Source organism: Arctopsyche grandis, chromosome 4 (genome assembly GCF_051622035.1).
Source record: "Arctopsyche grandis isolate Sample6627 chromosome 4, ASM5162203v2, whole genome shotgun sequence".
Taxonomy (NCBI): Eukaryota; Metazoa; Arthropoda; class Insecta; order Trichoptera; family Hydropsychidae; genus Arctopsyche; species Arctopsyche grandis.
This window is the reverse complement of record NC_135358.1, coordinates 15,855,077-15,882,289: the sequence shown is the minus strand read 5'-3', so window position 1 is coordinate 15,882,289 and position 27,213 is coordinate 15,855,077. Positions and strand designations below refer to the sequence as shown.

At 32.6% G+C, this 27,213-nt stretch overlaps 2 protein-coding genes across 2 annotated transcripts in view; one reads left to right on the top strand and one right to left on the bottom strand.

Moving 5' to 3' along the window:
* Positions 1-27,213, bottom strand: part of LOC143910988 (hemicentin-1-like) — a 380,897-nt gene that overhangs the window by 129,342 nt on the left and 224,342 nt on the right. Inside the window, exon 3 of the mRNA XM_077429655.1 lies at positions 25,770-25,942. Coding sequence (XP_077285781.1) covers positions 25,770-25,942 — 173 coding nt within the window. The remainder of the gene's footprint in view (positions 1-25,769; positions 25,943-27,213) is intronic.
* LOC143910987 (fasciclin-2-like) overlaps positions 1-27,213 on the top strand; it is a 273,650-nt gene that overhangs the window by 231,136 nt on the left and 15,301 nt on the right. The gene's annotated exons all lie outside the window — the stretch shown is intronic.

Here is a 27,213-nt window from a genome sequence, read left to right as displayed (position 1 = left end):
TTCCGCTGCACCAGATATGAAGGGAGGGTCTGTCTTTCCCATCGTCCCATCGGGAAATGTGGTCTTCCCGAAAGTCCCACTACGGCACAACCGTCCCCTTGTCTCGTTTATAATCGTCTAGAATTCTCACGAGAGTTGCAAATTTATTTTAGAAACAATCCGAAGAGAGGGAGAGGTCCCTTAAAACGGCATGTCCATCAATCAAACTCACCACAGTTGAATAATTAATGTCTAAGTATGTAGTATTTTGCATATAACTGACGTTGTTCGAGAAATACTGAAGTGGAAATATTTTTTGTTAATGATATTTCTCTCACATTCCTCACTTGCATATTATCAAAGATTCCGAGTGTTAATATGTGCGTCAACCCTTTGGACCGTATCAAAGCCTCGGAGGTCTTAATTTTCCTCCAAGGCTTGAATGTGTAATAACCCCTTCATCCTCGTGTCGCAAGTTGTAAGACACTCTAACATTAAAGAGAAGTAAATTTAAAGCGTTTCCTTCTCGAGAGAGAATTTGTAGAGAAATTAAAGGGTCACGCCATGAATTTAAAACAACAATAAAAACACATTATTTTCCTTTAAGTATACGCATAATATATTTTTCTTTTATGTATATTTAAATATACATTAATAAATTAATAAATATACATTATATTCAAATAATCCAAGGGTTTTTTAGAAATAAAAAAAAAGTTCAAAAAGTTTTTTTTATTAGAATTAATAAAGTTTAATTATGCCTTAGACTCCTGATAAGTTATAAAAACTTATATGTTTTATATGTTTTTTTAATTGTCTTAAAATTATGTTTTATTAATTGTAATATATTGCATATATAAATATAATGTAATTTATGCTTAGTATATATTATGTAATTTTTTTTTTTAATTTTCGAATATATTCGAATATTCGAATGACTTTTGATTTAATATTCGAATATTTGAAGTCGACGAATATTTGGGATCCCTAGTACATACATGCGTATATAAAATAATGTAGACGTAAAATATAAATCCGCACCAAAATAAGCATTGAAAATGTATTTGAATCAAGCCCTTTCAGGATTAATTCTCATTATGAACATTATCAAATCTACAAACCGAGTGTGCTTTACTTTTCGACGGTCCATTATATGTACAGGCTGAAGGCCGAGACAGAAATTTGATCACAAAGAGAGACAGAGCCCACATAACCGAGAGCTATTGACAAGTTTATTTAGCAAAAAGTTTAACGGTCCTAAAGGTAAATCGGACCCAGCCAAACTTTTCGTGAGAGAAACCCGAAAAGAAAGTGAAAGTTTTCGCAAAACTTGCTCGTATTTGAGTTTTTGTTCCCGTTCCCGGTTGCCTCGCAGCGTCGGACCTCTTTTTATACGCGTTCGATAAACTCGACCGCCGTTTAAGGCTTTACTTTGGTATTTATTATAACTGCGATAATTGAGTGGGTCCAAAATTGGGGCTGGGGTGCGAGAACGAAACCTTCCTCTTAGGTGTATTTTAGGGGGTGAAAATGACGCCGTTCGAACGAGTAAAGCGATTGGCGAACGTGACCCCCTATTTTGGACCCCCCTTTTTTCATATTTTTCTGAATGAATCGTTTCTTTTTTATGTGAATGTGTTCTACACTTTCCCTGGACATTTTTTTGATGAAAAATATTGTTTTTATTCATTACTACATATATAAAATAAAACTAATATCTTGCACACACATCCGTTAACTGAATAATAGTATGCGATCTCTATTAATTATTAATTTGGTAACTTCTGAATGGACTATTTTTACACAGTCGGTTTTGTTTATGTTTCTTTTAAATGTGCATGGTTCAGTGCTTTGTTTAGTAATTCAGTTAATTTGGATCGATTCAAAATTTTACTTTATGAAATTTTACATTCATACATTTTTAAATTTAAATTTAAATAATGTAGCAGAGAAAGCATTTGAATTATTTAGAAAGAAAAAGCGTGTCAAGAACAAAAACATAAATGCTCACAGCTTCCACGCGGCGAAAACGCAACAAAATAACGGCGCTCGCACACGTTCGATAATTAAATTTTTAACGAATTATTATAAAAACGACAAGAAAATGAGCCGGGTACAAAGAAGTGGATGAAAAACGAAATAAAGTGAAATGCGAAAATTGTCGGCCGCTCGGAGTGGGTATACTAATTGAGTCCAAACCGCAATTTGCATAAATGAATAAAATTACGTGCCAATTGGCCGGTAAGAGTCGTGCGACAGACGTCAAGACAAAAGAAAATGTAATTTATAAAAATAAAATCCAAACAAAAAACAGCCTAGTGCGAATTTTGATTTTGTGAGGGTGGTTGATGTGAAGACGTCGCCGGTTTAAATATCAGAACAACAACAACTGCTATAACAGCAAACAATTAAAATGTCTAAACTTTTAGTCGACATAGCAACTTCAGGAAACACTTTTGCATAATAAGACAATTACGACGGCACGAGAAGGAAACTAGAAAAAAAAATACCAACTGAAATGGCCTTTGTGTTGTTTTCGTAGACTTGGAGCTTTCACAGGCAAAAGCTTCTCGCTCGTGTGCTGATTATAAAGCAATCATGCTAATACACGGGTTGGAAAAACATTACATATAAAAATATGTACTATTTTGATCATTGTACAGTCACGGAAACCTTCCAAATTGCACCTAAATTGACTGTAATGTGGAAAATTTTGACTCAACCAGAGTAGAATTGAAAACAGACAAATTCGAAAAATTATTTACAATATACATATGTACATACATATATAGTATAATAAAATAGAAAGTTTTTACATAAATTTATGTGATATTATATTTTATATATTGGTCGCTGAAAAAATGAAAGTTATCGATTAACTTAGGTTAAGGTTAATACAATTAATGGTAAAACGATTAAAAACAAAGTCTCTAAAAATTAAGTACAAAGGTTGCCTTAGTTTATTATGAAACAAGTCACACCTGCCATAATTCCAATTGGTGGTGAAATGTTCTAGTTCAAAAGTTACAGTGTACAACCATTTTTGTATAAATTAGAGATGACCGTAGCGTGCCGTAAACAAAATCGAAAAGAGCGGATGACCCTTTTCATTAGTGTATTTGTGTAAAATAACACTGAAAAATAAACAAAAAAGTTCGAGGGTAGTTATTGGTTTCAAAAACTTGCATAAAATGCAGGAAAGCACAACATTTTTATGGACAGAAATACCATTTGGGTATGGGAGGTATGATCAAACTATTTTCAATATCATAATATTTCATGGATCATCAATTGGGATCATTAAAATTAAAATTTAATATTACGTATTTAAATATAACTTTACAAAAAACATATTACGAGTTCTATTATGCTATTAGCATTTAAAAAAACCATTACATAATTTCAAAGAGTAACATAATAATTTATACAAATTTGATTACATATTTTATAGAAAAAAAATTGCGTGTATAAGTTATTGCTTTATTTTCAAACATATGTATTATTTAAAATGTCAAGGCTAACTTATTTAACATATTTATAACATATTTAACGATAAATCAATACGATGTTATTCATAGAGAATTTTTATGCATGTACCATATGTATGTACGTATGTACATACATATGTATGTACATGTATAAAACATTATAAATATGTTCATATGTATATATGAACATAATATAATGATATAAACGCCGAACATGTTCGTACGGTCACATATTGTTAATCAAGTGATAAAACGTGTTTTTCATTGACGTTTGTTTAGGTTGTTGACGTAAAATTGCAAAAATACGTCGATTATTGCTCGCATAAACATACGCTCGCCGGATTTTCCTCAGTTTTACTACTGACATAACGTATCGACGAAAAGAAAATGAGAAACATCGCGGTTGAGCCTTTTCCCCTACTGCCTTTCCACCCTCTATGCATGTGAATATTTTCCGGGTATATTGTCCCCATAGCCACTAAATAGCTATATAAACCAGTCGGAAACGAGGATAGAGCCAAACATAATTCTGTACAAATGACGCGAGAAATTGCCCCCGCATATCCTACCCGCGACACTGAAAGGGTTGACGCACCAGAAAAAATATGTACCATATTAATATTTATAACAACGATTCGTATACACAGAAGTATAAAAATTCATCCGATCTACGTTGTAAAAAGTTTAAACGAATGACTGAAATCACACAAATCAATAAATGCATAAATAAAGTCAATGGCGAAATATTCGGTTTTTATATCATACACTAGGCACAGTAAACGTAAGAATAATATAAATTTAAACATATTGCGGAGGCTTCAAAGCAAGCTAAGAAAATAACATTTCGAGGTTAATTTAATTGCGTAAAAACAGGCGTCGGATCCAAGCGAAAAATATTCGCCTTCAAGTGTTTTCAAAACGACCTTTTTTCTTTTTTTTATTTGTATAAATATTTTACTCTGTGTGTTCTTGTAGCGGTCCCCGGGGTATGGTTGTTCCGCTACTTTATCGGCCCTCCGTGCAACATTAAAAAGTTGGATATTAACGAAAATATTTCATAATCGCCCTCAGAAAGAAAAAAAAAGCACCCCATCCTCTTTCTTGTAGCCCTCAGGGTATTCGAGCTTTTATTGTATGTACGTATGAAATGAAAACGTCTTTGTATGTTCATAAAATATAAACTCATTAATTGTATATATATATATATATATATATATATATATATATATATATATATATATATATATATATATATATATATATATATATATATATATATATATATATATATATATATATATATATATATATGTATATATATATATATATATATATATATATATATATATATATATATATATTAAATAAAATTTAATATTTTTTTTAACAATATATGTACATACATATATATTACATTGTTGAGGGACACAAAAAAGTACGAAATTATTAAAGCGTACGAAGTGTATAAAAGGCGCGTAGCTCGAGAATAATTGGATACGCTTATATTCTGAGGCAAATTGAGCCAATAGGCAAAAAGAAAAGAAAAACGGGCCAGGAGTCATCAAAACAAATTACTACTGAAAAAAAAATGAAAAAAAAGAAAGAGCAAAAGCTCGCTATGGAGATTAATCTTTACCCTTGCTTGTTATATTGAAAATTGGGTCAATTTGTAAAAAAAACGTATCTCTCATTAATTCCTCGCGGATTAGAGTTAACGTTTTGCTAATATTTCTTTTTTGATGTTTTGATTTATACCATCAAAGCCGATCTTTTTCATTTTGTTTTCGTTTGAAACATACCCACCAGCAATTAATTGATCAATTTCTAAAATATTAAATGAAAATAAAGCGCGGAAAATGTAAGATACCGAAAAAATTTCAGAGTGAAAAGATGATGAACTGTTTAAAATTTGATGATTTCCTCCGGGAGCAATTTCTAAAGCAGATCATTTTATGTCGCGATAAAATTAACTACACGGTGTAAAAGCTCGTCGTTTTTCATTTTTCCCGTAAAAGTGTGCGAAAAGCTCTCTGAATAAATACATCAAGCGGTTAAAGAGATATTATTTTTTTTCGCTCACTTAAGTATTTAAAATATAATTTTGACAAGAGCTTCAATGAGATCCTTCAATTGAGAGGGAATGCCTGAAAAATGTCATATTTATTTTGTCATAGACTCTTAGACTCATATTTATTTGAAAAATGTCATGACATTTTGAATTCGGGACACATTAATCAATATATGCACATTAATTAGTTATCTACTCAGCCATATTCCAACGAGCTCCATGAACACGAGTAATTGCTAAATCAAAGATGCAGCTTCGATGCACCTAAGCCCAAGAGCATCATTAAAATTTAGAACCACAGTTGTGAACTTTGACAATTTCTACCACAGCATTTGACGTTTCCAGGGAATTTATGCAAAACATTCTAACGCTACATATCATATTATACTAAGAACGTGCACATTTTAAGACACGTCATATATGTACATATATAATATACATACTACATATGTATATGATTAGTTTATAGGCGGATGCATAAAGTTTAAAATATACACAACTTCGATAGCATAATACGAGTGTTCCACAAGTATGAAAATATCAAAACAATGAATATTACACGGAAGAAAGGCAAAACTGCATATTACAAGCTAAAATGATGTCACTACCACCGAAGGAAAACGTTTTCTAATAAAGCTTTGTCATTTTTCATCCCATCGACACGAGATGCTCGATCGTGCAAATATTTTTAATTAGGGCGACACAACAGATGAGCTGTTTCAAAGGACAGCGAGCGCTTCGCAGTTCGCCGTTTTTATTTTTGGCACATGCAACAAACTTGCAGGAAGTTAGGCAGTTGATACATAATATCTCGGGTGAGTCAGCCAGGTGAAACGTAGCGCCATTCGAGACGTTCATCAAAGTGCAATCTTCGTAGATAGGTAAAGGGGTGGTTCTATTCTCCTATCCGAGCAAAAACAGTACTATGTACGTTGAAAGTGCCACCCTTAACGACGACAACTCCTCGCTGAGGAGTAAACAGACTTATTAGATTTTGACGTTTAATCACGAAGGCAAGTGAATACATATATACATACATAGTTGATATTAATTAAACGATAATTTGGAAAGTATTCAATGTTGGTTGATTGAAATTTTTAACTGTATAAATTTATCGGAAATATCAAATTTTTATTATACGTCGAATTGATTTCTGAATAATGTATTTATTTTAGAGATTTTTGAATAATTTCAATACACAATTATTATTTTTGTCCGCTCGGCCAAAGGTCCTTCGGCCTAATGTTCGTTCGGTCAAACCTCCGTTGGCCAAATGTCCAATTTGAGCTTAGAATCGATCACTGATCACGTTTATTTTAATGGCCGTGTGTTGTTTTATGTGTCTGTGTATTTTATTTTTTAATTTCACGGAACAATGTTAGATATTATTTGGACGAACGAAAGGGGAAGTATGTACATATATCGAAGACTGTAATATAGAAGATTATAAATTAGCAAGCAAATATTACAAGGGCATTAATATATTCTATATATTATACTAGCAAGATGTATTAAAATTATGCACAAATTCGAAAGTTTTAATACTTTATTAACTGAATAATAAAATTCACGCTTGAAAAATTGTGTCAAATTCCTGTAAATGATACTTATTCATAGCTTGTTTCCATCAAATAAAGTTGATTTACATATATATAAAAAAAAGGAAAAAGCAAATGGATTGAAGATCAAAATAGAATTGCAGATAACGTATGTCAGCGTTTCCAACCTGTGGTACGCGAAAAAAAATTAGTAATGGCGGACATGCAGGAATGAATGATTTACAATCATAAAAATAGAAATATATTCTATATAATTAATAAACATTATCTAAATTAGTCATTGTCGACGTCAATATGTACAGTTGATGATCGAAATCAGGCAACCGATTTTGGAGTGCATTTTTAAATTTACCGCGTTAGCGCTCCAATAAATACATAACTTGAATTTGACACTTGAGAACAACTCGATAATGATCTTTAATGTTGCAGATAAAATTGAAAGTATGATTAGGAAATTTGATTTTGGAATCTATGTTTCGAAAATGATCAAACTGAAGTATTTGAAACTTTACATAATTTCTTATCTGAAAACAAGAATAGTATGTCTCGGGATATATGTACGTGAAAAAATAATTAAACATTAAAAAGGGTTGATTGAAGGGTCGTCTCTTACGCAGTGCTTCCCCAAACCTTAAGAAGCAAACAATTGTATTTTAAACCCTTTTGATAATGAACATTTTTGGATAGCTACCAAGGAAAAGGAGAACTTGATTGAACTTTCAAATTATAGCATTTAAAAACTGAATTCGAAATAAATAAAGTTATTAATTTTTGGCTAGGTATTCGTGAATAATATGAACACCTTTCTGACATAGAGCTTATTAGCGATAAATGGTTTTTATTAAAACCATTTTTCAATAATAGAAGTATGACAAAATAGCAGATAATTATATTAAAATTTGAGCATATTATAATTGTGACCCGCAAATAAATTTTTTTCCCACAAAATTTCTTACTCAAACAGATATATGTACATATTGCGTGTATCCTGTCTTCACATTCCTTACCATGCAAATACTATATATAATAATTACACTTGCAAAAACAATTTTCATGAAATACAATCATTTTTATATGGTGGTACAATTTAGCGCTGTGTACACTACCAAGTGGTACGTGAGTCAAAAATGGTTGGGAACCGCTGACGTATGCTCATACATATATTTATGTATGTAAGTACTCGTAGTAAAAAATCAATCATAAATATTGCAATGGAATAAAAAATAAAACCATAAAAATATTCTAAAAGCTTTTAAGAGCTATCCTGAAACTTACCCCTAGATATAAAATATCATTTCAACAATATTCTTTAAGCATAGATATCGTTCCTTCAATAAAAACAATAAGTGCTTCCAAGAATTATTATTGGAATTGAATGTGAAGAGTAGTATCGTGTATGTCAATCCTATATTACAACACTGAGCATCTGCTCATTTGCATATTCAGTCTGAGACGATACAGAGTGCTGGGAGGGGAGGGGAGTGGTTGCACTTCGCTGCACTGTACTCGCACACCTGCACATTGTTGAACCACAAAGCTCCACCAGGTGGAAATATATCACAGAAGGAAGACTATATACATATAGATGATGGGAGTTTTCAATGTTTCCGAAGCTCTTACCGACCATCTCGTTTTCAGCATCCCCCCCCCCCTCCCCTACCACTTTCCCGCACGCACATAAACAATAATCCGCGAAAGGCGTCGTAACGGCACGCAAATTAGTTTTTAACGTCGACGACGATAAAAGCGTCGTTCGTAGAGGCGAGTCGAGTGTCGTACGCGATGATGATATGGAAAGCGTGACGGTTTTATTAAACCGCAGGGGACGCGATCGTTTAATTGCACGATTCGGTGAGCGTGAGTGTACTTCGGAAGTGTTCAGGTGTACGTGGCAAATTCGAGGATTACTTTCATGTCGAAATTTCGGGACGTTTCGAATGCTTTGAGATGCTATGTACACATTTGTATTACATTACGTATACGTATATTGTACATACATACTCACATGTATTATACATAATGTATTACTTGTGAAAGTAACGGTCTCTCGATAGTCGTTGTTTTAATATGATTGATATTTTTATTTGACAATGAAGTAAATTCATAGTAAAATGGCATGGCAATGGCAATGGATGGCAATGGATAATGCTAATGATGTTTATACATCTAATGATGTATGAACATCATTAAAATTATCATTAGTATGTAAAATTTAATAAGTTTGCACAAATTTGACGTAATATGTATCACTGTGGACTGAGAGTTTCAGAAAAGCGATTCTATACATACATATATTAGACTAAAACTAAAATTTTCTTATTCCATTAATAACCCTTATTTTTAAAAATACGGTGAATGTTTAGAATAAGTCCAACGAGAATCGTAAAAATGTCTTCCGAACTCACTTTAATATAATATGATATTAAAAATAATGAATCTTTCCACTTTGTAGACGAGAAGACTTTGAGATGATCTAATTGAGGTCTAATAAATTATAAATAACCATTTAAATTGTCCTTTGATAAACCTTCTAACGTTTAACAATACGACTCATCTGGGAGGCTTTACTCTCACACTTCAAAAATATATTAATTTCAAAATAATTAAAGAATCCTTTTATTCAAATAGAGTGGTTAAAATTCGGAAAAGTCTATCTAATAAATAAGAAAGCTTCTTGTAACTTAAGCGTTTTTAAAAATAAACTTGATGATTTCATTAAAATAAATAGATTTTTGGAGTTCTTCATATTCTTTTTTTAATTTATTTCTTTTCGTTTTTTTTATTTTAATCTTATTAGATACTTGTATTTATGTATTATTAATGACTCAATGTATCAATGTATTTTTGTATTGTTACTCAACTTGGGTCCATCGGCTTTCCTGCCATTCCCAAATATTCTCAAATAAATAAATAAATAGATCTTTTTCCCCACAAATTGACATCAAAAATAGTTATGCGTCAAAATGTGATTATGTTAATTGTGAACTTAGCTATGATCCTTTTTGTGCAAATAATATAATATAGGATTAAAAACGAGTTGTGTTTTACATAGTTTTAACTTCATGACTATCAAAAAAATCCACTGCAAAATACCTTTTATTTTATTTCTTTAATAGAAATCTCATCTTTCAATTTGAAAATACGTATATACGCTAAAGTACACAGTTAAGCATTGCAATTCAGAGCTCGAGACGTATGAGGAGCGCTGTTCAGCTTATAACATGATTAATGCATTGCATGAGGATGACACTGCAAAGGCAACTTCGACGGTACCTTTTTGCGGTACCCAGAGAGTACTAGCCGAACCTAAGGAGAAAATTACGCTTCAAAACGAGGGAACCTGGGAACTCCCAGAGCCGTATTATACATTTGAACCGGCGCCAGCAGATTGCTACGCGATCGCAATGAGCGCAGAACTTGGCGAATCAACATCTATGTACTATTATATATATATGTATATATATATATATATATATATATATATATATATATATATATATATATATATATATACGTATATATATATATATATATATATATATATATATATATACGTATATATATATATATATATATATATATATATATATATATATATATATATATATATATACGTATATATATATATATATATATATATATATATATATATATATATTTAGGTATGTACATACATATGTATATATATATATATATATATATATATATATATATATATATATATATATATATATATATATATACATATATATATATAAATATATATATATATATATATATATATATATATATATATATATATATATATATATATATATATATATATATATATATATACATATATATATATATATATATATATATATATATATATATATATATATATATATATATATATATATATATATATATGTATATATACTGCCATTATTATTACTATCCTCGTTTCACTGGATACATGTGTCGGCGAGTGTGAAAATATGGTGATTGGAAAATCCGGGACGGATTGGTAATGAAAACTTGCGCGGAAAATTTTGCGGTAAGAAACGCCACGCTTTCTGCATGCTGAATGAGTATAGCGAAATGAAAAGCAACGCGTACACATGGGATCTAAAAATAGCAACAGCAAATGAAATGAAAAATGAGTAACTCTATACATACATATGTATGTACATACGTACGTACAACCTGTAAACTACATAGTATACATATACATATGTACATACATATTTACATTGATTGAAATAAAATAAATAAATGAATATATCAATATGCATTTACGTACATATGTATGTATGTATATTTCAATATTTGTTTGAATATATATATATATATATATATATATATATATATATATATATATATATATATATATATATATATATATATATATATATATATATATATATATATATATATATATATATATATACATTGTATATAAATAATTTATTAATAAATTAAAAAAGCAAAATTTATGTATTATAATAGTTGAAAATACAATTATACTGTATTGGCATGTTTATTATATATAAATAAGTATTAAGTATAAAAAAAAACATGAAATGAATTTTTAAAATTATGTTTTAGTAATTTGAAAATAAAATAATTCAATATTGTGTAATCGCAGCAAATTAATTAGATATTCTTTGCTGCGAAAGTTCGAAGGAACATTTTTTTTGAAAAGAGTACGATATGACGTGAAAAGGACAAATTCAAATCGGATTTCGGTATCTGTGAATTTTCCGTCTGTTGGCCGCAGATACGCGTCTGTACAAAGCGCGCTATAAACAATAGTCATACAAAAATGAACCGATAAGATACAAAAGGCTTTCGCAGATAAGGTCTCGAACCTTTATAAGCTCGTCGTGCCGGTTTTTCGGTCGCTCGCCGAAAATCGCGAATTTTCTTCTCGATCCCTAACCGTGAAATTTTCAAATAATGCAGATTATCTCCCACTCGTACGGACGGGAGATAGAAGCGGAGGGTATGGAGGATTACGTTGTACAGGTAATATTGTTTTATTATCCAGGATTGTGAAGCTTTAACTTTATTGATTTTCGAATTTCACCTGCCCGAATTTGTCGACTTTTCATTCGTTACCTCTCTGAAAATATCATTAAATTTTAATGAGAAATTAAACCACGACCGTGTGCGGCTAAGCAGCTTTTAAATTCATTTTAATTAAATACTTTTCGTTATTAAAACAAATTGAAAATTTGGCTACATTTTTAAAATGGGAATTAAAAGTCATTCCTTTTAAATTTTGTGATTTAACAAACCATATATCAAAAAGATAAATGAAAGCTTTTAGAAAATAATCAGCTACACTTTCTTCTATTTAAAAAAAATAATAAAAAATACAAGATACTAGGACATTGTATTACGTTAATAAAATCATGACGTGTAATATTTCATTATTTCCGTACGTACAATATATGTGATCATATTAAGCCAGAATAAAATAATAACGTACGAAGAAAAAAACAAAAGTTTTGAATTAAATACTTTATTTATGCCGTATAGAATAATGTTAGTACACATAGCAAAGTTCGAAAAATTTGAATTTGGTATAAGAAATATGTACATACATACATATGTATATATAAAAATGTGCGTATATAAATAAAGGCAAATTTTGTAAATATATCTTAAATCCATAGACGAGTATATGTGTGAAAGTCGAAGAGCCATAATAATAAAAAAGTTTTTATCGAATGTCTAGTCGAGACCATCCAGCGCAAAAGACTTTTCCTATTTTAAACGCAGAAAGTATTTCACACGATCAAAGCGTATATAGTATGTGTATAGGGAGTGAGAGGACGAAAATAAAATGGTTAGAGAAGAGATAAATGCGAAAAAAAAGTTCATGAGAGCGGGAGGAAGTTGGCGGGGAGGTGGAAGTGTGTAAACGGCCAAAAATGGGAATTAACAGCAACAAGACGGAATAATAAAATAAAGTAAATAAAGTATGCAATTTGAACAGACGAAAACACGCGCCTCCGGAAAAACAGCTCCACTTTTTCTTTCAAACAAACAAACATTGGTATATTTGCATACGCATACATATTATATTTACGAACATGTACATTTATCATATCGGTGACGATACGTTTACGTTTTATTTTAGAAAGCATGTTGTAAGATTCGTTTGAAATTCAAACGAAAATAATGGTTTATTTATTATAATACAAATTCGTGCAGTTAAATTTAACCGAAACCGTTCCGCGCTCAAATTTAGCCTGTTTCGTACCGCTCTCAGTACGGCCTCAGTTTATACGTTATCGGCAATACGTACTTGTAAATTGCTTATTTTTCGATGTGTATTTATTAAAATATACATCTTTAATATAAAAGGTTACATCTTTAATATAAAATATAATTTACATTAAAGATGTAACCGGCTATGTGCACATATATATATATATATATATATATATATATATATATATATATATATATATATATATATATATATATATATATGTATATGCTACACCGAATCCGTGAAATTGTCTATTACACGCATTCGGCAAGAGAATTGCCGAATGCGTGAAAAATGCAAGCACGTTGCCCAGTTCACGGATTTGGCAAATTCTTTGGCGAATGCGTGTATTCGGCAAGAATTTGTCTGCTCAAAGCATGGAGTCGGCAATTCGTCCAGTTCTAAAACACAACACAAGTCGTTGTGTTTTAGAACTGGACAGCGTGGACAAATGTCAAAGTGACAGCTGAATGAGGATGTTTAATTTACATATTATTATATATAATATGACTACATACATATGTTTCGATCATCTCATATGACTTATACATAAATTATTGCCATTTTTATACATTTTGATCAATATTTTAACAGTGAAATATATGTATGTAGTCATATTATACATAATAATATGTAAATTAAACATCCTTATTTAGCTGTCACTTTGACACTTGGTTATAATATAACACGCTGTCAAGTTCACGCATTCGGCAAAGAATTTACGGAATCCGTGAACTGGGCAACGTGCTTGCATTTTTCACGCATTCGGCCATTCTCTTGCCGAATGCTTGTAATAGACAATTTCATGGATTCGGTGTAACATATATACATATATATATATATATATATATATATATATATATATATATACATATATATATATATATATATATATATATATATATATAAACATACATATATTTTTTTTTTTTTTTTGAAATTTAAACGAAATTCAAGATGCCATAGTGTTGAAAAACGAAGTGAAAATGTATTCGTGTGAGTGTGAAAGCCTGTAATATAAAGTTTATATGAAGTGTGAAAAAAAGTAACGGTTAAACCATGTAACCCGTGATTTATTTTAGTTTAAGTTGGAACCATTTTGGTATTACAGGAGTCCCTAATGCGCCACAACGGTCGAAAAAAAACGGAGAAAATTAGAAAAATAAATCTTTTTGGCTGCTACGAGGTTTTTCAATGTCTAAGCGAAAAATGCTAACATTTGTAATTACTTTATAAAAAAATAAATATAATATTTTTTTTTACATACTTACTTCGCCGAACGCGCGTAATTTTTGTAATAATTTATATACATTTTAAAGAAGCAGTTGTGGACTCGCGCTCTCTCTTTCTGTCTTGCTTTTACATGCGTGCGTGCGAAAGAGATACCTACATATATACACTAAATAAGTTTTGACGATTGTTTTCCGACGCATTATTTTTTTCAATAATCTATTTTTAGACATCGATGTATTTGTCGTTGTTAAAACATGCGATACATTTGAAACAGGTAGCGGTTTTTCTCTCTTTCTTTCTTGGTTTTAATTGTGTACGTGTGAGCGAGACACACAAGGATGCGAAGTTTCTAATAATCAAATAATTTTTCAACATGTATCATAAACATTTTGTATGCATTTCAGTTGCATTTGATTGATTGCACGAATTCGTGACGTCTCGTGACCTATATAATTGAAAGCGGATTTCTATTGTTTTTTGCCATTTATTTTAACTCTGCAAAATGATATCGGACAGTGACGAAAGCGAAATAATAGCTCCTCGCCGAGGAACTCGACAAATCAGCAGCTCTACTGATTCTGAAAATGAATTTATCGACAATAATCAATTCCCATGTAATAACTCCTTATATGACTTTGACAACGAACCCGAAATTTACTTTGATGATGAACCCGAAATTGAAGAGCTTTTATTTAAAAAATTGATAAATATTTATAAAGCTTGATTGAAAAATAAATAAAAATACGCATATAAAAAACTGCCACGTGCCACTGATGCGCTGGCGGCTCAAAGAAAGTATTGAAATACGACAATTAATGACGACAACAACGATCGTCGTAGCAATCTTCGCCGATTTCAAAACAACGATTTATCGTTGTTGTAGCAGTCAAAGGATTAAAATATATACTTAGACAAAAAATATATTTACACATAATCATAAAAAACAACACTATTATAATAACCGCAAATAAAAATATCAAATAATAAAATACAAATAGGGAATGTCTTGCAGCTATAGCCAACACCAACATACAATATAAGAACCAACCTCAAATACAAAACATCCCTGCGAGACCCAAATGGAAGAGAGAATATCAAAATTCCACTCATACATCACATTCAATTATGAAAATTATAATGAGCGCAGGCTACCAGACAAATGGGTTAAAATAATCTCCGATAACCAACTCTAATGATGGGACTCTCATAAAGAGTTTTTGGAAAATTCGGGCTGTCCAATATGAGAAAATAAATAAATAGAATGTCAAAAAGGTCTGTTTTAATATCATAAGTAATATTAGCAAAACGCTATTTTGAAATCAGAAATAAATATTACAAAAGCTTCACGACAAATTTTATTTTATTTGAAATTTGCAATCTTAGTACAAAATAAGAGTATAAACATGTTGGTATTTTACCAGTAAATTGGATATATGCGAGACTATACAATTTTATAGACCACCTACATATTTATCATTGCAGTTAATGGAAGTTGGTGACGAAGAGGAATATTTACTTTCAACGTTTGCCATTTTTTACAAACCTCTTTTATGTTTCACTTACGATTACAATTCAGGAAAAAATTTTCCTCTTATCCGATCGTTTTTATTGAAAACTCATTACACCAAACAATATTTAAATATCTTGTGGGTGGAGGATCAAAATAAAAGGCCAAAGTAACTTCACAGCATTTATTGGGTGATTAAGGAGATCCACGCACTGCCAGTGCTCCGTACAGAATGCCTTGATATGGCATTCTTATAGCCTGCTTATAAAAGGCAAGTCACTCACTGCATCTTCTTCGGCGCGTTTGTTTACCTATTGCAAAAGTCACCTACTAGATATGTAGTCTCACGCTTTCGCGCTGTCAGTTCTGAGAACTCTAGCGGGAAGTGGCTGGGTGCCGTTTTCCGACCACTAAGTCCATTCGAAGGTCTCCATTGTAAGCCTGGAGATAATCCTCGAAAACCAATTATAATGGCGACTCATTTTAGCATATGTTACAATATTTAATAAATACATACGCATATGATCCGTTATATTTGAAAATAGCGAAAGTCCAATTTTAAGTTCCAAAAACATTTTTCATTTTTCAATATGTCCAGAATCTCAGAAAAGCAGAATATACGTATAACTAGCCACCAGTATTTTTAAATATTGTAAAACGCAAATCATTGTATTTAATGTTTTGCGAGACATTTCTTGAAATAAAGAAAAGTGGATTTATGCCACTTCCAAATATAACGGTTCATACATACATATATCGATGTCCATAAAGAATAAGGTTTGTTTTTTATGTTGATTGCATGATTCAATACACAAATACATACATACATACACATGTATCTATGGACAAAGGCTTTCTTATCACCTCCGCGTCTTGATAAAAATACCTTACCATCGCCGACCGACCGACGGGCAAGGTTTGCTTGAAATAATTAATTTTTATTACACTCTGAAATTTTCTGAAGCGTTAAATTTTCAACCCGGTATAAAAACGAAATTCGGCGAAGTAAAGCAGCGTCTGAAGGAGTGCGTCTATCGCGGCGGCCCCACCTTGACCAAACTTTACGGCGCGGGTCCCTCGCCAGGATAATCTACTTTGGGGCGGTTTAATTTGAATGGATCACCCCTTATATCCTGCCCAAGGCCGTATAAATTGCCGACCCACACCCGAACCTACCATTCTCCCCCCCCCTCCCCTTTCTTTCACGCCCTCTCGCCTCCAGGATGAATATAATATTGTAACGTATCGCGCATAAACGTATTTTAAGGGGGTTGTGTGAGAGGGGGGGGGTGGAGGGTGGTGATGGTCGGAAAGTTGCCCTAGTGATAGATACACCCGCCCCCGTTGTACCGGCCGCCCATCGACTGGTGATAAAATATTATGCGAGTTTTTACGACCCCCTATCCCACCCCACCCCTTCCTCCGGTGAAGTTGCTGAAGTTTGCGCCGAGATTGATAAAAGCGACGCGGCCCTCAATAGGTTAAATTAAGATAGACGTCGACACTCAATTATTTAATGTATTGGAGTGAATTTATGGTTAACCGACGACAATTATTTGGCGATATATTGAATTGATTTTCCAATATGGATCATATGTGTACCACACTGTTATCGGAAATTTGGCTTAAAATATGGGCTTATCGAAATTGTTCTATTCCATTACGCAATTTGAATAATCCATACCAAACTATAAATTCTATTGTGAATTCGTGAATGTACTTAATAAAAATATTATGTTCCTGGTATTAAAAGTTATTTTATGTATATCAAATAATTAATATACACACATATGAATTATGTATGAAATTTAGTTCGTTTGACTTCAGTTTTGTGTACAAAATAATATCAATAATTATTTAATAGGCCCTTAATGATTAAGATTATTAATAATTTAATGATTTAAACGGTGATTTAAAATATAAAAATCCTGTAAAATAAGGTAACTAAGGATATCATATTATAATATATTTTTTTAAGTCAGTATATTTGTATAGACTATATATATTTTAGTAATTGATGCAGGATGCAAAATCAACAGTTTGAAAATTGACCAAACTTAAAATATTCAATTAATTTTTCTGAGTTGATTGCATTAGCACGTAGGCATGTATTCATATGTATTCAATATATGTACGTATATACATATATATTATAAAATCTTTTTTCAAAACCACTCACTAAATTTCAAATAGAAAAACATAATGATAAGGACTAAACTACATAAAACTTTGTTATTATACATATGTATATTTGGTATTAAACTTGTACACATATTACATAAATTTATATATTATAGATTTCAAATCATATCCAAATAATGGTGACAAATATTAGGTAAATGATTAGACACATTTTGATGAGGTACTGTGTCAATTATGAAATTGGCAAAATCTGACGACTTGGAGTCACAAATAGCAGACCAGCAGCACTGCAGAACATCTACAATACGTATTCGCATAGAATGTCAAATAAGCATAATTCCAATATGCAAAAGTTTATTTTTGTACATACATATATGAAGTATCAAAAAATATGGATCGAAAAGAATATCTTTTCATCCGTAAAACAATAATAAAGAAATTTGATTTCGCGACGAATTAAGAGTAACATTATTTATGTACATAATTGTGTGAGAACTTTCACCTAACGATAAATTCCACCGCACTTGCGTATCATATTACATGTATTTATGTATGTAAGTAAATATGTGTAGGTATAATAAAAAAATACATTCTTTTTCCACGGAAAATTGAACACCACTTTTTTGATCGTCTACACTGTTGATTAAATAAAAAAATAAGATATAAATCAATTTAGAATGTACTCTACTTATATACAGTATATGTGTACATACATACCTATATAGAGATACATTGAACGCTCATCGGTTAAGTAAGTGTTCGCTGTGCGCGATAACGCCCGCCAGTAAAACCTAACGAATCTACTATCCGGGGAATAATGGCCGATGAAAATTTACGCCCAGCAAGCAAGCAAGCAAGCTACTGCTACAACTTCAGCGTCAGGATTTCGTTATCCTCAAGGGGCCCCGAATATTGTTTATTGAACGGGACGTGCAAATTTGCCCCCGGCCTGTAAATATATACCCCTCAAAGTGAGGAACGGTCGAGAGGACCGCGCTCGCGGTGTCGGGATGATCCCGGAGCAACGTCGGACCGGAGTCCGCTTTTATGTTCTTAAGGTGAGGTTGTAATAAAACGATGGGAGGGCCGAAGGAGCTCACCCGACCGAAAATAGCCTCAATCGACAAAGGGCCATTACGCGAGGGAAATTTCGTTTGATATTGCGTTGATGATAGCGAACGCGCGCGCGCGCGAGAGAGAGAGACTCAAAGCGCTAATAATACACAGGCGGGACCTGAAAATATACAATGTGTATGAAACTTGGCCGAAGAAACTTCCCGAAATCGTTTATTTTTAACAATGGCCGACCGAAACAACGGAGGATGGGTTAACTCGATTTTGTGCCGAGAAAGAGAGGACCCTTGGACGGATGGCTCGGGGTTGTGCAAAAAAGAGGGTCGTCTTCGCGAAAAGAATAAACGTACATATGCATACGTGGACATAAAGGCTGTGTGCGTATATTTACATGTAAGCAGCTCATTTCTAGTGTGGTAGAAGGACATCAATTCTATTGTGCGTCCTGGTCTCTAATCTCGCCCATTCTTCAGTGTCCGACGAGAGTTTGTCTTGGTGAAGCGATGCTTTTTCAACGGGAACGGTACACACGAGCACTCCAGTGTAAAAATGTGTACTTTGAGCACAACTATTTAGTTTACTTCGCAATATACAAAACTTCCACTTGAAACGAACTACTCAACTGTGAAACGATGAACTATTATTCAGATGCATTTACAACAAATTTTTACTATGACATATATGTACATACATACATACATATATGATCTTATCAAAATAAAATTAATCATCTACAGACATTCACCATACGCTGCTGGATGAAGGCCAATTCAACATGTTATCATTCGTCTCTCTGCTTTGGGCAACTCTCAACCATCTTATCGCACACATTTTTCTAATTTCATCCACCTTTCTCTCTTGCGGCCTTCCTTGCCCCCTATTACATTATCTCGGGTACCATTCGAACACTTTTTTTATCCATCGACCGTTCTTTCTTGTGGATATATGTGACCTACCTATCACCACATGGTACGAAAAATACATGCGCGGACTTTTGGTCGAATGAACACTTCACCGAACGGAGATTAGGCTGATGGACGTTTGACCGAAAGGAAATTAGGCTGATTGGAATTTTTAATTGCTTTAATAAAATAAAATAAAAAGAAAATATCGTTACAGCAAATTTTTTATTTATTATAATTATAATGTAATTAGCTTTGTTGAAAATGGTATAAAAATAAATATAAAACAAAATTTTATAATGACACATACATAAATACTATTGTTAAAGCCCATTATGTCCGTTAAACATCGTTTTCATCGTATAATTTACTAAATACAAATATTATTTTGAAATACTTTTATGTTTTGATCATTTTGAAATGAACGCAATTTTATTTATATGTGTAAGACGATAAAAATTAATAAATGTGTATCAAAACTCCCTAAAAATAGTTATTATAAATAATTCAGAAATCACTTCGAAGTATTACAAAAATACAAGTCTTTTCATTTCTTTGTACATATTATGTACTATGTATATATTCTATTACTATAAGCAAAATCAAACACTTAGTATTAATAATTTTTCAAACTGCACAATCCACCATGTTTAAAAATAAAGTAAAAATTAGGAGTTTGAGTTAAATAAATACATTCCGGTCATTTTGTTCCATTTTCCAGTAAAAGATTCTACAAACGATAATAAAAATGGTAAAAGCAATTACTTTTATGTTACAAAATACTTAACATGCTACAGAAGAGTATACGGATGTATACATCATATTTTGGAAAACAACGCGCTTAAACTGCGCGATAGAGTACAAATATTCGGATTAATAAGTACAAAATTAATTTGAAACAGGCTTTCCGCAATTTTGCTTACAAAACACACATCAAATTCTATAACAACCTGTTCGACTAGACGTTGTCGACGTTCCGAATTCAAAATTGTTGATATTAACAACAAGTATGAAAGCTCTCGACTAAAATAAACTCACTTAAGTAATTCCACTAGTATGGAACGATGTTAGACGAGTATATTGAATACGTGAATATATGCACATGTACATATGTACATTCATACACATTCATGAAGTGCTTGAAAGTTCTCAAGTTTCATCATGTCTATTATAACGTAATGCACTATTTACTATAACAATACTGTGCTCACTCTGTGCGCGCTACATCTACTTTATTAATATGGAAAACTTTGTCCTCGTGTGATAATTAATTATATTATTATATAATAATTATAACGTCACTTAAATTAGATTAAATCTCCTTTAACGTATTCCTATTCATAAGTGTTAGCACATTAATATTACAAGGAATTACACTCTATTTTAGCGTATAAAATTAATTTTAATTAAACTCACGTGAGACTGTCGTGTCGTCGCGTTGAATTAGTGATGTGAAAATGGCTCGTTCATATTTTGACCCTGTTTTAATCGAGCCACTTCGCCTGTCGGTCGTTTTCAGCACGTTCTAGCGAGGATATTTTTTATGTTCAAATATGAACTGTTTAAAAACAGGGTCATATACATCATTTACACTTCCAGTGAAGTTCAGATTAATTGACAATAAACGAGATCTTAAAATAAATATTACCATGAAATAATTTTTGTATTATCAATCGTAAATGTATCATATTTAAATTTACCAGTTTTGGTTTACCTATTTACTACAAGCTTGACATATCTACAACATCAACATACAACAATGGCGTTCATAAAGTGACTCTCGCAAAGATAAGAACCTCGTTAGGAGGTTCGTACTATGCAAGTGCACATGTTTATCATCTGACCATACTATACATATATTTATCATCTGACCATACTATACATATATTTATCATCTGACCATACTATACATTGTATATGTACATACATATTTATACAGACTAATTTCATTAATTATCAATTAGTAACTAATTATGTTTAAATTCAGTATTTGTAATATATGTACATATATGCATGTTACACTCAAAGCGTATTTTCAGCTTTAATATTATATGTATATAGCTCTTCACGAAGGTTATTACAAAAAGGCTGAAGAATATCCTCGACGAGAACCAACCTATAGAACAGGCAGGATTTAGGGCAAATTTCAGCACAATGGACCACCTCCAAGTAGTTGGCGAACTAATCGAACGCGCCAACGAATATCAACGGCCATTGTGCCTAGGTTTCGTCGATTATGAGAAAGCCTTCGATACAGTTAGCCACAATGCAGTACTTAACGCTCTACAAACACAGGGAGTACCGGAACCCTATGTGGGGCTGTTAGCTGCAATATATAAGAATGCCACAGCTTCGGTTATAATTTTTTCAGGTACAGATAGATTTAGCATAGGAAAAGGAGTAAGACAAGGAGATACAATCTCGTCCAAGTTATTCAATGCGGTGCTTGAGGGAGATTTCAGGAACTTGGAATGGGACAAAGCCGGAGTAAGCATCAACGGTCGCTTCTTGAGTCACCTTCGGTTCGCAGACGATATAGTTTTAATAGCTCGTGATTCAGCTGACCTACTTAACAGACTAACACAGCTGGACAGGGAAAGTAGAAAAGTAGGATTAAAAATTAACGTAGATAAGACCAAACGAATGTTCAATAGTTATTGCATGCCTGATAGCACCCCATTAGATGATAAACCAGTAGAAGTAGTAAATAATTATTTATATTTAGATCAAATAATTGACATGTCTGATAGTAAAGATGAAGAGATAAAGAGACGTATGAAATAAGGATGGAGTGCATTTGGACGGATGAATGCTGTTTTTAAATCAAAAATGCCACTCTGCCTGAAGAAAAAGATCTTTGATCAATGCGTTTTGCCAATGATGACGTATGGATGTAAAACTTGGACACTGAACACCAAGATGCTACATAAAATCCAATGCACTCAAAGAAGTATGGAGCGCTGTATGCTTGGCATAACGAGGAAAGACAGAAAGCGGAACACGTGGGTGAGAAGTATGACAAGAGTAGTGGACATAGTGGATAGAGTGAAGAGATTGAAATGGCAATGGGCGGGTCACGTAGCTAGGAGGATGGACGAAAGGTGGACAAAAGAAGTGCTTGAATGGTACCCGAGAGATTGCAAAAGGGTAAAAGGAAGACCGCAAGGAAGATGGGTGAACGAAATTAGGAAAATGTGCGGGGTGAGATGGATGAGTGTTGCGCAAAACAGAGACGGGTGGAAGCGTGTTGGAGAGGCCTTCATCCAAGCAGTGGATGGCGAGTGGCTGTAAATGATGATGATGATTCCAACTGGTGTTTTTGGTAATTCAAATTCATATTCGAATATAGTAGTTAATAGGGTAATTCATATTCGTACAAGTATGTGGGTAGTAAAACATAGTCATACAATAAATTTTTGCTACTCTACTTGCATTTGAAACGATTGATAAAACTGTTGACTTGATAAGTCTGAATATAAATTGTGAAACTACCGAGATAACGTGCGAGCGCAACTTGCATCTGATTCTGATTCTGGCGCGGTTTTGTCGCCGAGCGGTTTTTGCTAGGGTGGTTTTGTCGGCACGCGGTTGTCTGTCGCGGTTATGTCACCGCGTGGTTATGTCTGTCGCGGTTTTGGCTCTCGCAGTTTTGTCGCGGCGCGGTAACGTCGGGGCGCTTATGTCGGGGCGCTCATTGACCGCGCGGAAAAGTCGGGGTACTACGATAACTACAAGAATGTGTTCAAAATAAAAATGTGACATTTCAACCCAATTTACTACCCGAGTGAGGTTTTCACAAAAATTTAACCTTTCCGTTTAACCTGGTACCAACTTATAGTTGAAGTGAATTTTCAGTTGGAATGTAATTCGCCATATGAATCAACTGACGCGGGTTAGACGGAATATATTCTAAAAACACTTAGATGGAATATAATACAACTGGAAGATACACTTCAACTGTAACATACATACATATATTTATGTATGTATATTCGTCAAATAATGGAAAAGCCTCTCCCACCATCACAGAACATCGAAGAAAGCAAGAAAGCTAGTATAGCTAGATGAGCTTTGATATACATGCGTATGTAATATACATACATAGGACTGCCATAATTGTTGAGGTGTCGATCAGGACGTTTGAAAGTTGAATGAAAGCAGGTAGAATTTAAAAACTTATGATTTTAACTACAATCAACAAATTTGCAGTTTTATTTGAATATTCTTAGTTCGCGAGCTATTTAGACTATGGGAGTGGTTTTTGTATCATAGGAAAAGGAGGTGGCTAAAAGGAGTGCTGAAATTCTCCCCAAAAAAATATAAACGGGTGAAATGAAAGCCACAAGGAAGATGGGTAGACAAAATTATAAAAATATATCTCGCTAAGGTGGATGGATGAGCAAATGTGTGATGACGATTTTAGCGCCCTCAGATTTTGAAGCCCAAGACCGTCGCTCCCTTCGCACAGCCCTGTGTATAGGTACTATTAAGTAATTGCAGGTCATCCGAGAAATTGGCCACACAGTGAAAAGGTCACACCGTGAAATTACCGTAAATCGAGGACAGGGACGAGGATATGATAAGCTTGCGACTTGCATTTGCACTTGTCATTGGCCCATTTTCACCCTTAAGACTTTCAATCTCACATTTATGTACCTACTTGTTTTTCTTTAGATATTTTTGTCCAACTGACTGACTGCGAGATAGAAAACCGAGACAACATGCTCATGGGCCGCGATACATGGACACATATATATGTATGTATAAGAGCTGAGACATGTCCCGGTCTTTTGGGACGTATGGCAGCACTAATATTATATAATATGGTATTTTGTTTGATTAAAATTATGTCAAAATCCCATTTCTATTTTGACAAGAGAGAAATATATTTATTTTTGTATATAAAATTAATAGTGTGCATCTTGCATATCTGAAATTATTATTAGTATTTAACCACAGGCAAATCAACTTGTGTGACTTCATTTAGTGGAGAAATAGCAGATCAATAAGAAGACCCTGAAAAACTCGTATAAGTTTGTTGCTTTAAAGTTTGATGTTATTATTATTTTCATCAAGACTTTTCAAAACTGTTATATCGCCTTGGTTCTTGGAATGCAATCTAAAATCCATCTCAAATACTTATGGAGTACTCAAAGTCGACCGCAGTAAATTCATAAACATAAATTTTCTGGGAATGGTACGGACGTCTTAATTTAATTCGACCTTATGCGAGAACATCAAACGAAACAATATCGATATATTTCGTCTATAGGGACACAGAAGTTTTTATTGCTTCGCAGACGATATCGAAAAAGTTATTTACTGGTAGTGGATGGAACAACAAAAGAAACATAAGAGCGGCTCTTTCCATTGGTAATGGACTCTCGATAGTTTTAATGTCTTTTGTCGCAGAGAAACTTCCAGCCGAAGCCGCTGCCTAACGATGTGAAAATTGTCCGGCAAATTCGAAACACATAGAGCACACAATGCAGACGGATGTACAAACAGAATATTATTTCATATAGAATACATAATAATAAAATCACACTCACCGTTCTGTTCCCCATGTGTTTGACCCTGCAGCGAAGTAGCGCCGATTGTCCAACGATGGCCGTTACGTTCCTCGGTGACACGTCGTCGAAATATGGTCTCTCAGGTTGCACCTGGAACCTTTGTCTTGGCTGCAGATCGGCAGATATTCCTGTCAAGCTCACCGTGCCTGGAACTGATGCAGAAAGCTAGTATTAAAATTTTGAAGGGCGAGATTATCTTACCCGCATAGTGGGTATAGGTATAACCAGACGCGGCTCGTGCATAGAAAAAACCCACAGAAAAAATACAAAGAAATCACATTTGTATACATTTACAACTTGTGAATATAATTTAAATAAATTTAATTAAATAAGAATGATTAGATATTTGACATAATCATTATTAATGAGTATGTCAAATATATCTAAATACAAGTTGTAAATGCGATTTTTTTTGTAATTTTTCTGGGGGTGCTGCAGCGCCGCAGTTCCTATGCACGAGCCGCGCCTGGGTATAACCACATATGTATGGGAGAAAATTGCTATACAGGTACATATATTCACTAGCTACCGCAATGGACGATATTTCTACGAATTTATACCGTTCTGATGAGTTTTAAATAATTCAGTAGCACTAAAACAATTCTCACGAAATTTCAATACTAAAATAATAGATAAATTCCGGAAAAGCAGACGCTTCATAAGAAGTTGGGTAAGCGAAATTGAATTATTTAATCTACTTTCTATTTAATATTTTTACTATGTAAATTTTTCAATTTTACAATCAGCTATTTGTTTTATGTGTTATAAATTCCTAGTAGTTGGAAGATCAAAAATTTCTCGGTGCTGAAGGCATAAAGAATTTTATGTACGACTTAAACAATAAAGTGATTTACGAAGCAGTAATATATGAGATGCTGTATAATCTTAATACTTTCGACCTAGAAGAGTACGGAGAAATAAAATTACAAAATTTTAATCACTTCTTTGATCTCGAAAGGGCGTAGTATTTGATATCATCAAAATATATAAAAAGTCACATGTACATATAATTAGGTCGGAGCGAAAAGTAATAGTTTTGGATTTTCATCGATGGAAAACTTTTGTCATATCAAGGGAAGGGATTTTAAACAATTTTCTGCGCCTCCAATCAATCAATCTCTTTTTACAAGGCTATTTATTATTGGTTGTATTCTTGAGAATAGTTTGGAATTTCAATTATTCAAAAAAAAAAAGGTTTAATATTCAACCATTAAATTTAATTAAAGTTGATTATGATAAGTTTTGACTGATTAATTATGAGAATTCAAAGTCGCTGTTTCGCTCAAAAGTCACAAAGCGCAAAGTTACAAAGCGCGCCGCTCTCAAAATGGGTGTTTGTATGGGGAAAGCGTTATTAAGGATTTTACGAAATGTAAGAAGGTCAAAATGGACCTGTTTGGACGTAAAAAATGATATTTTGCAT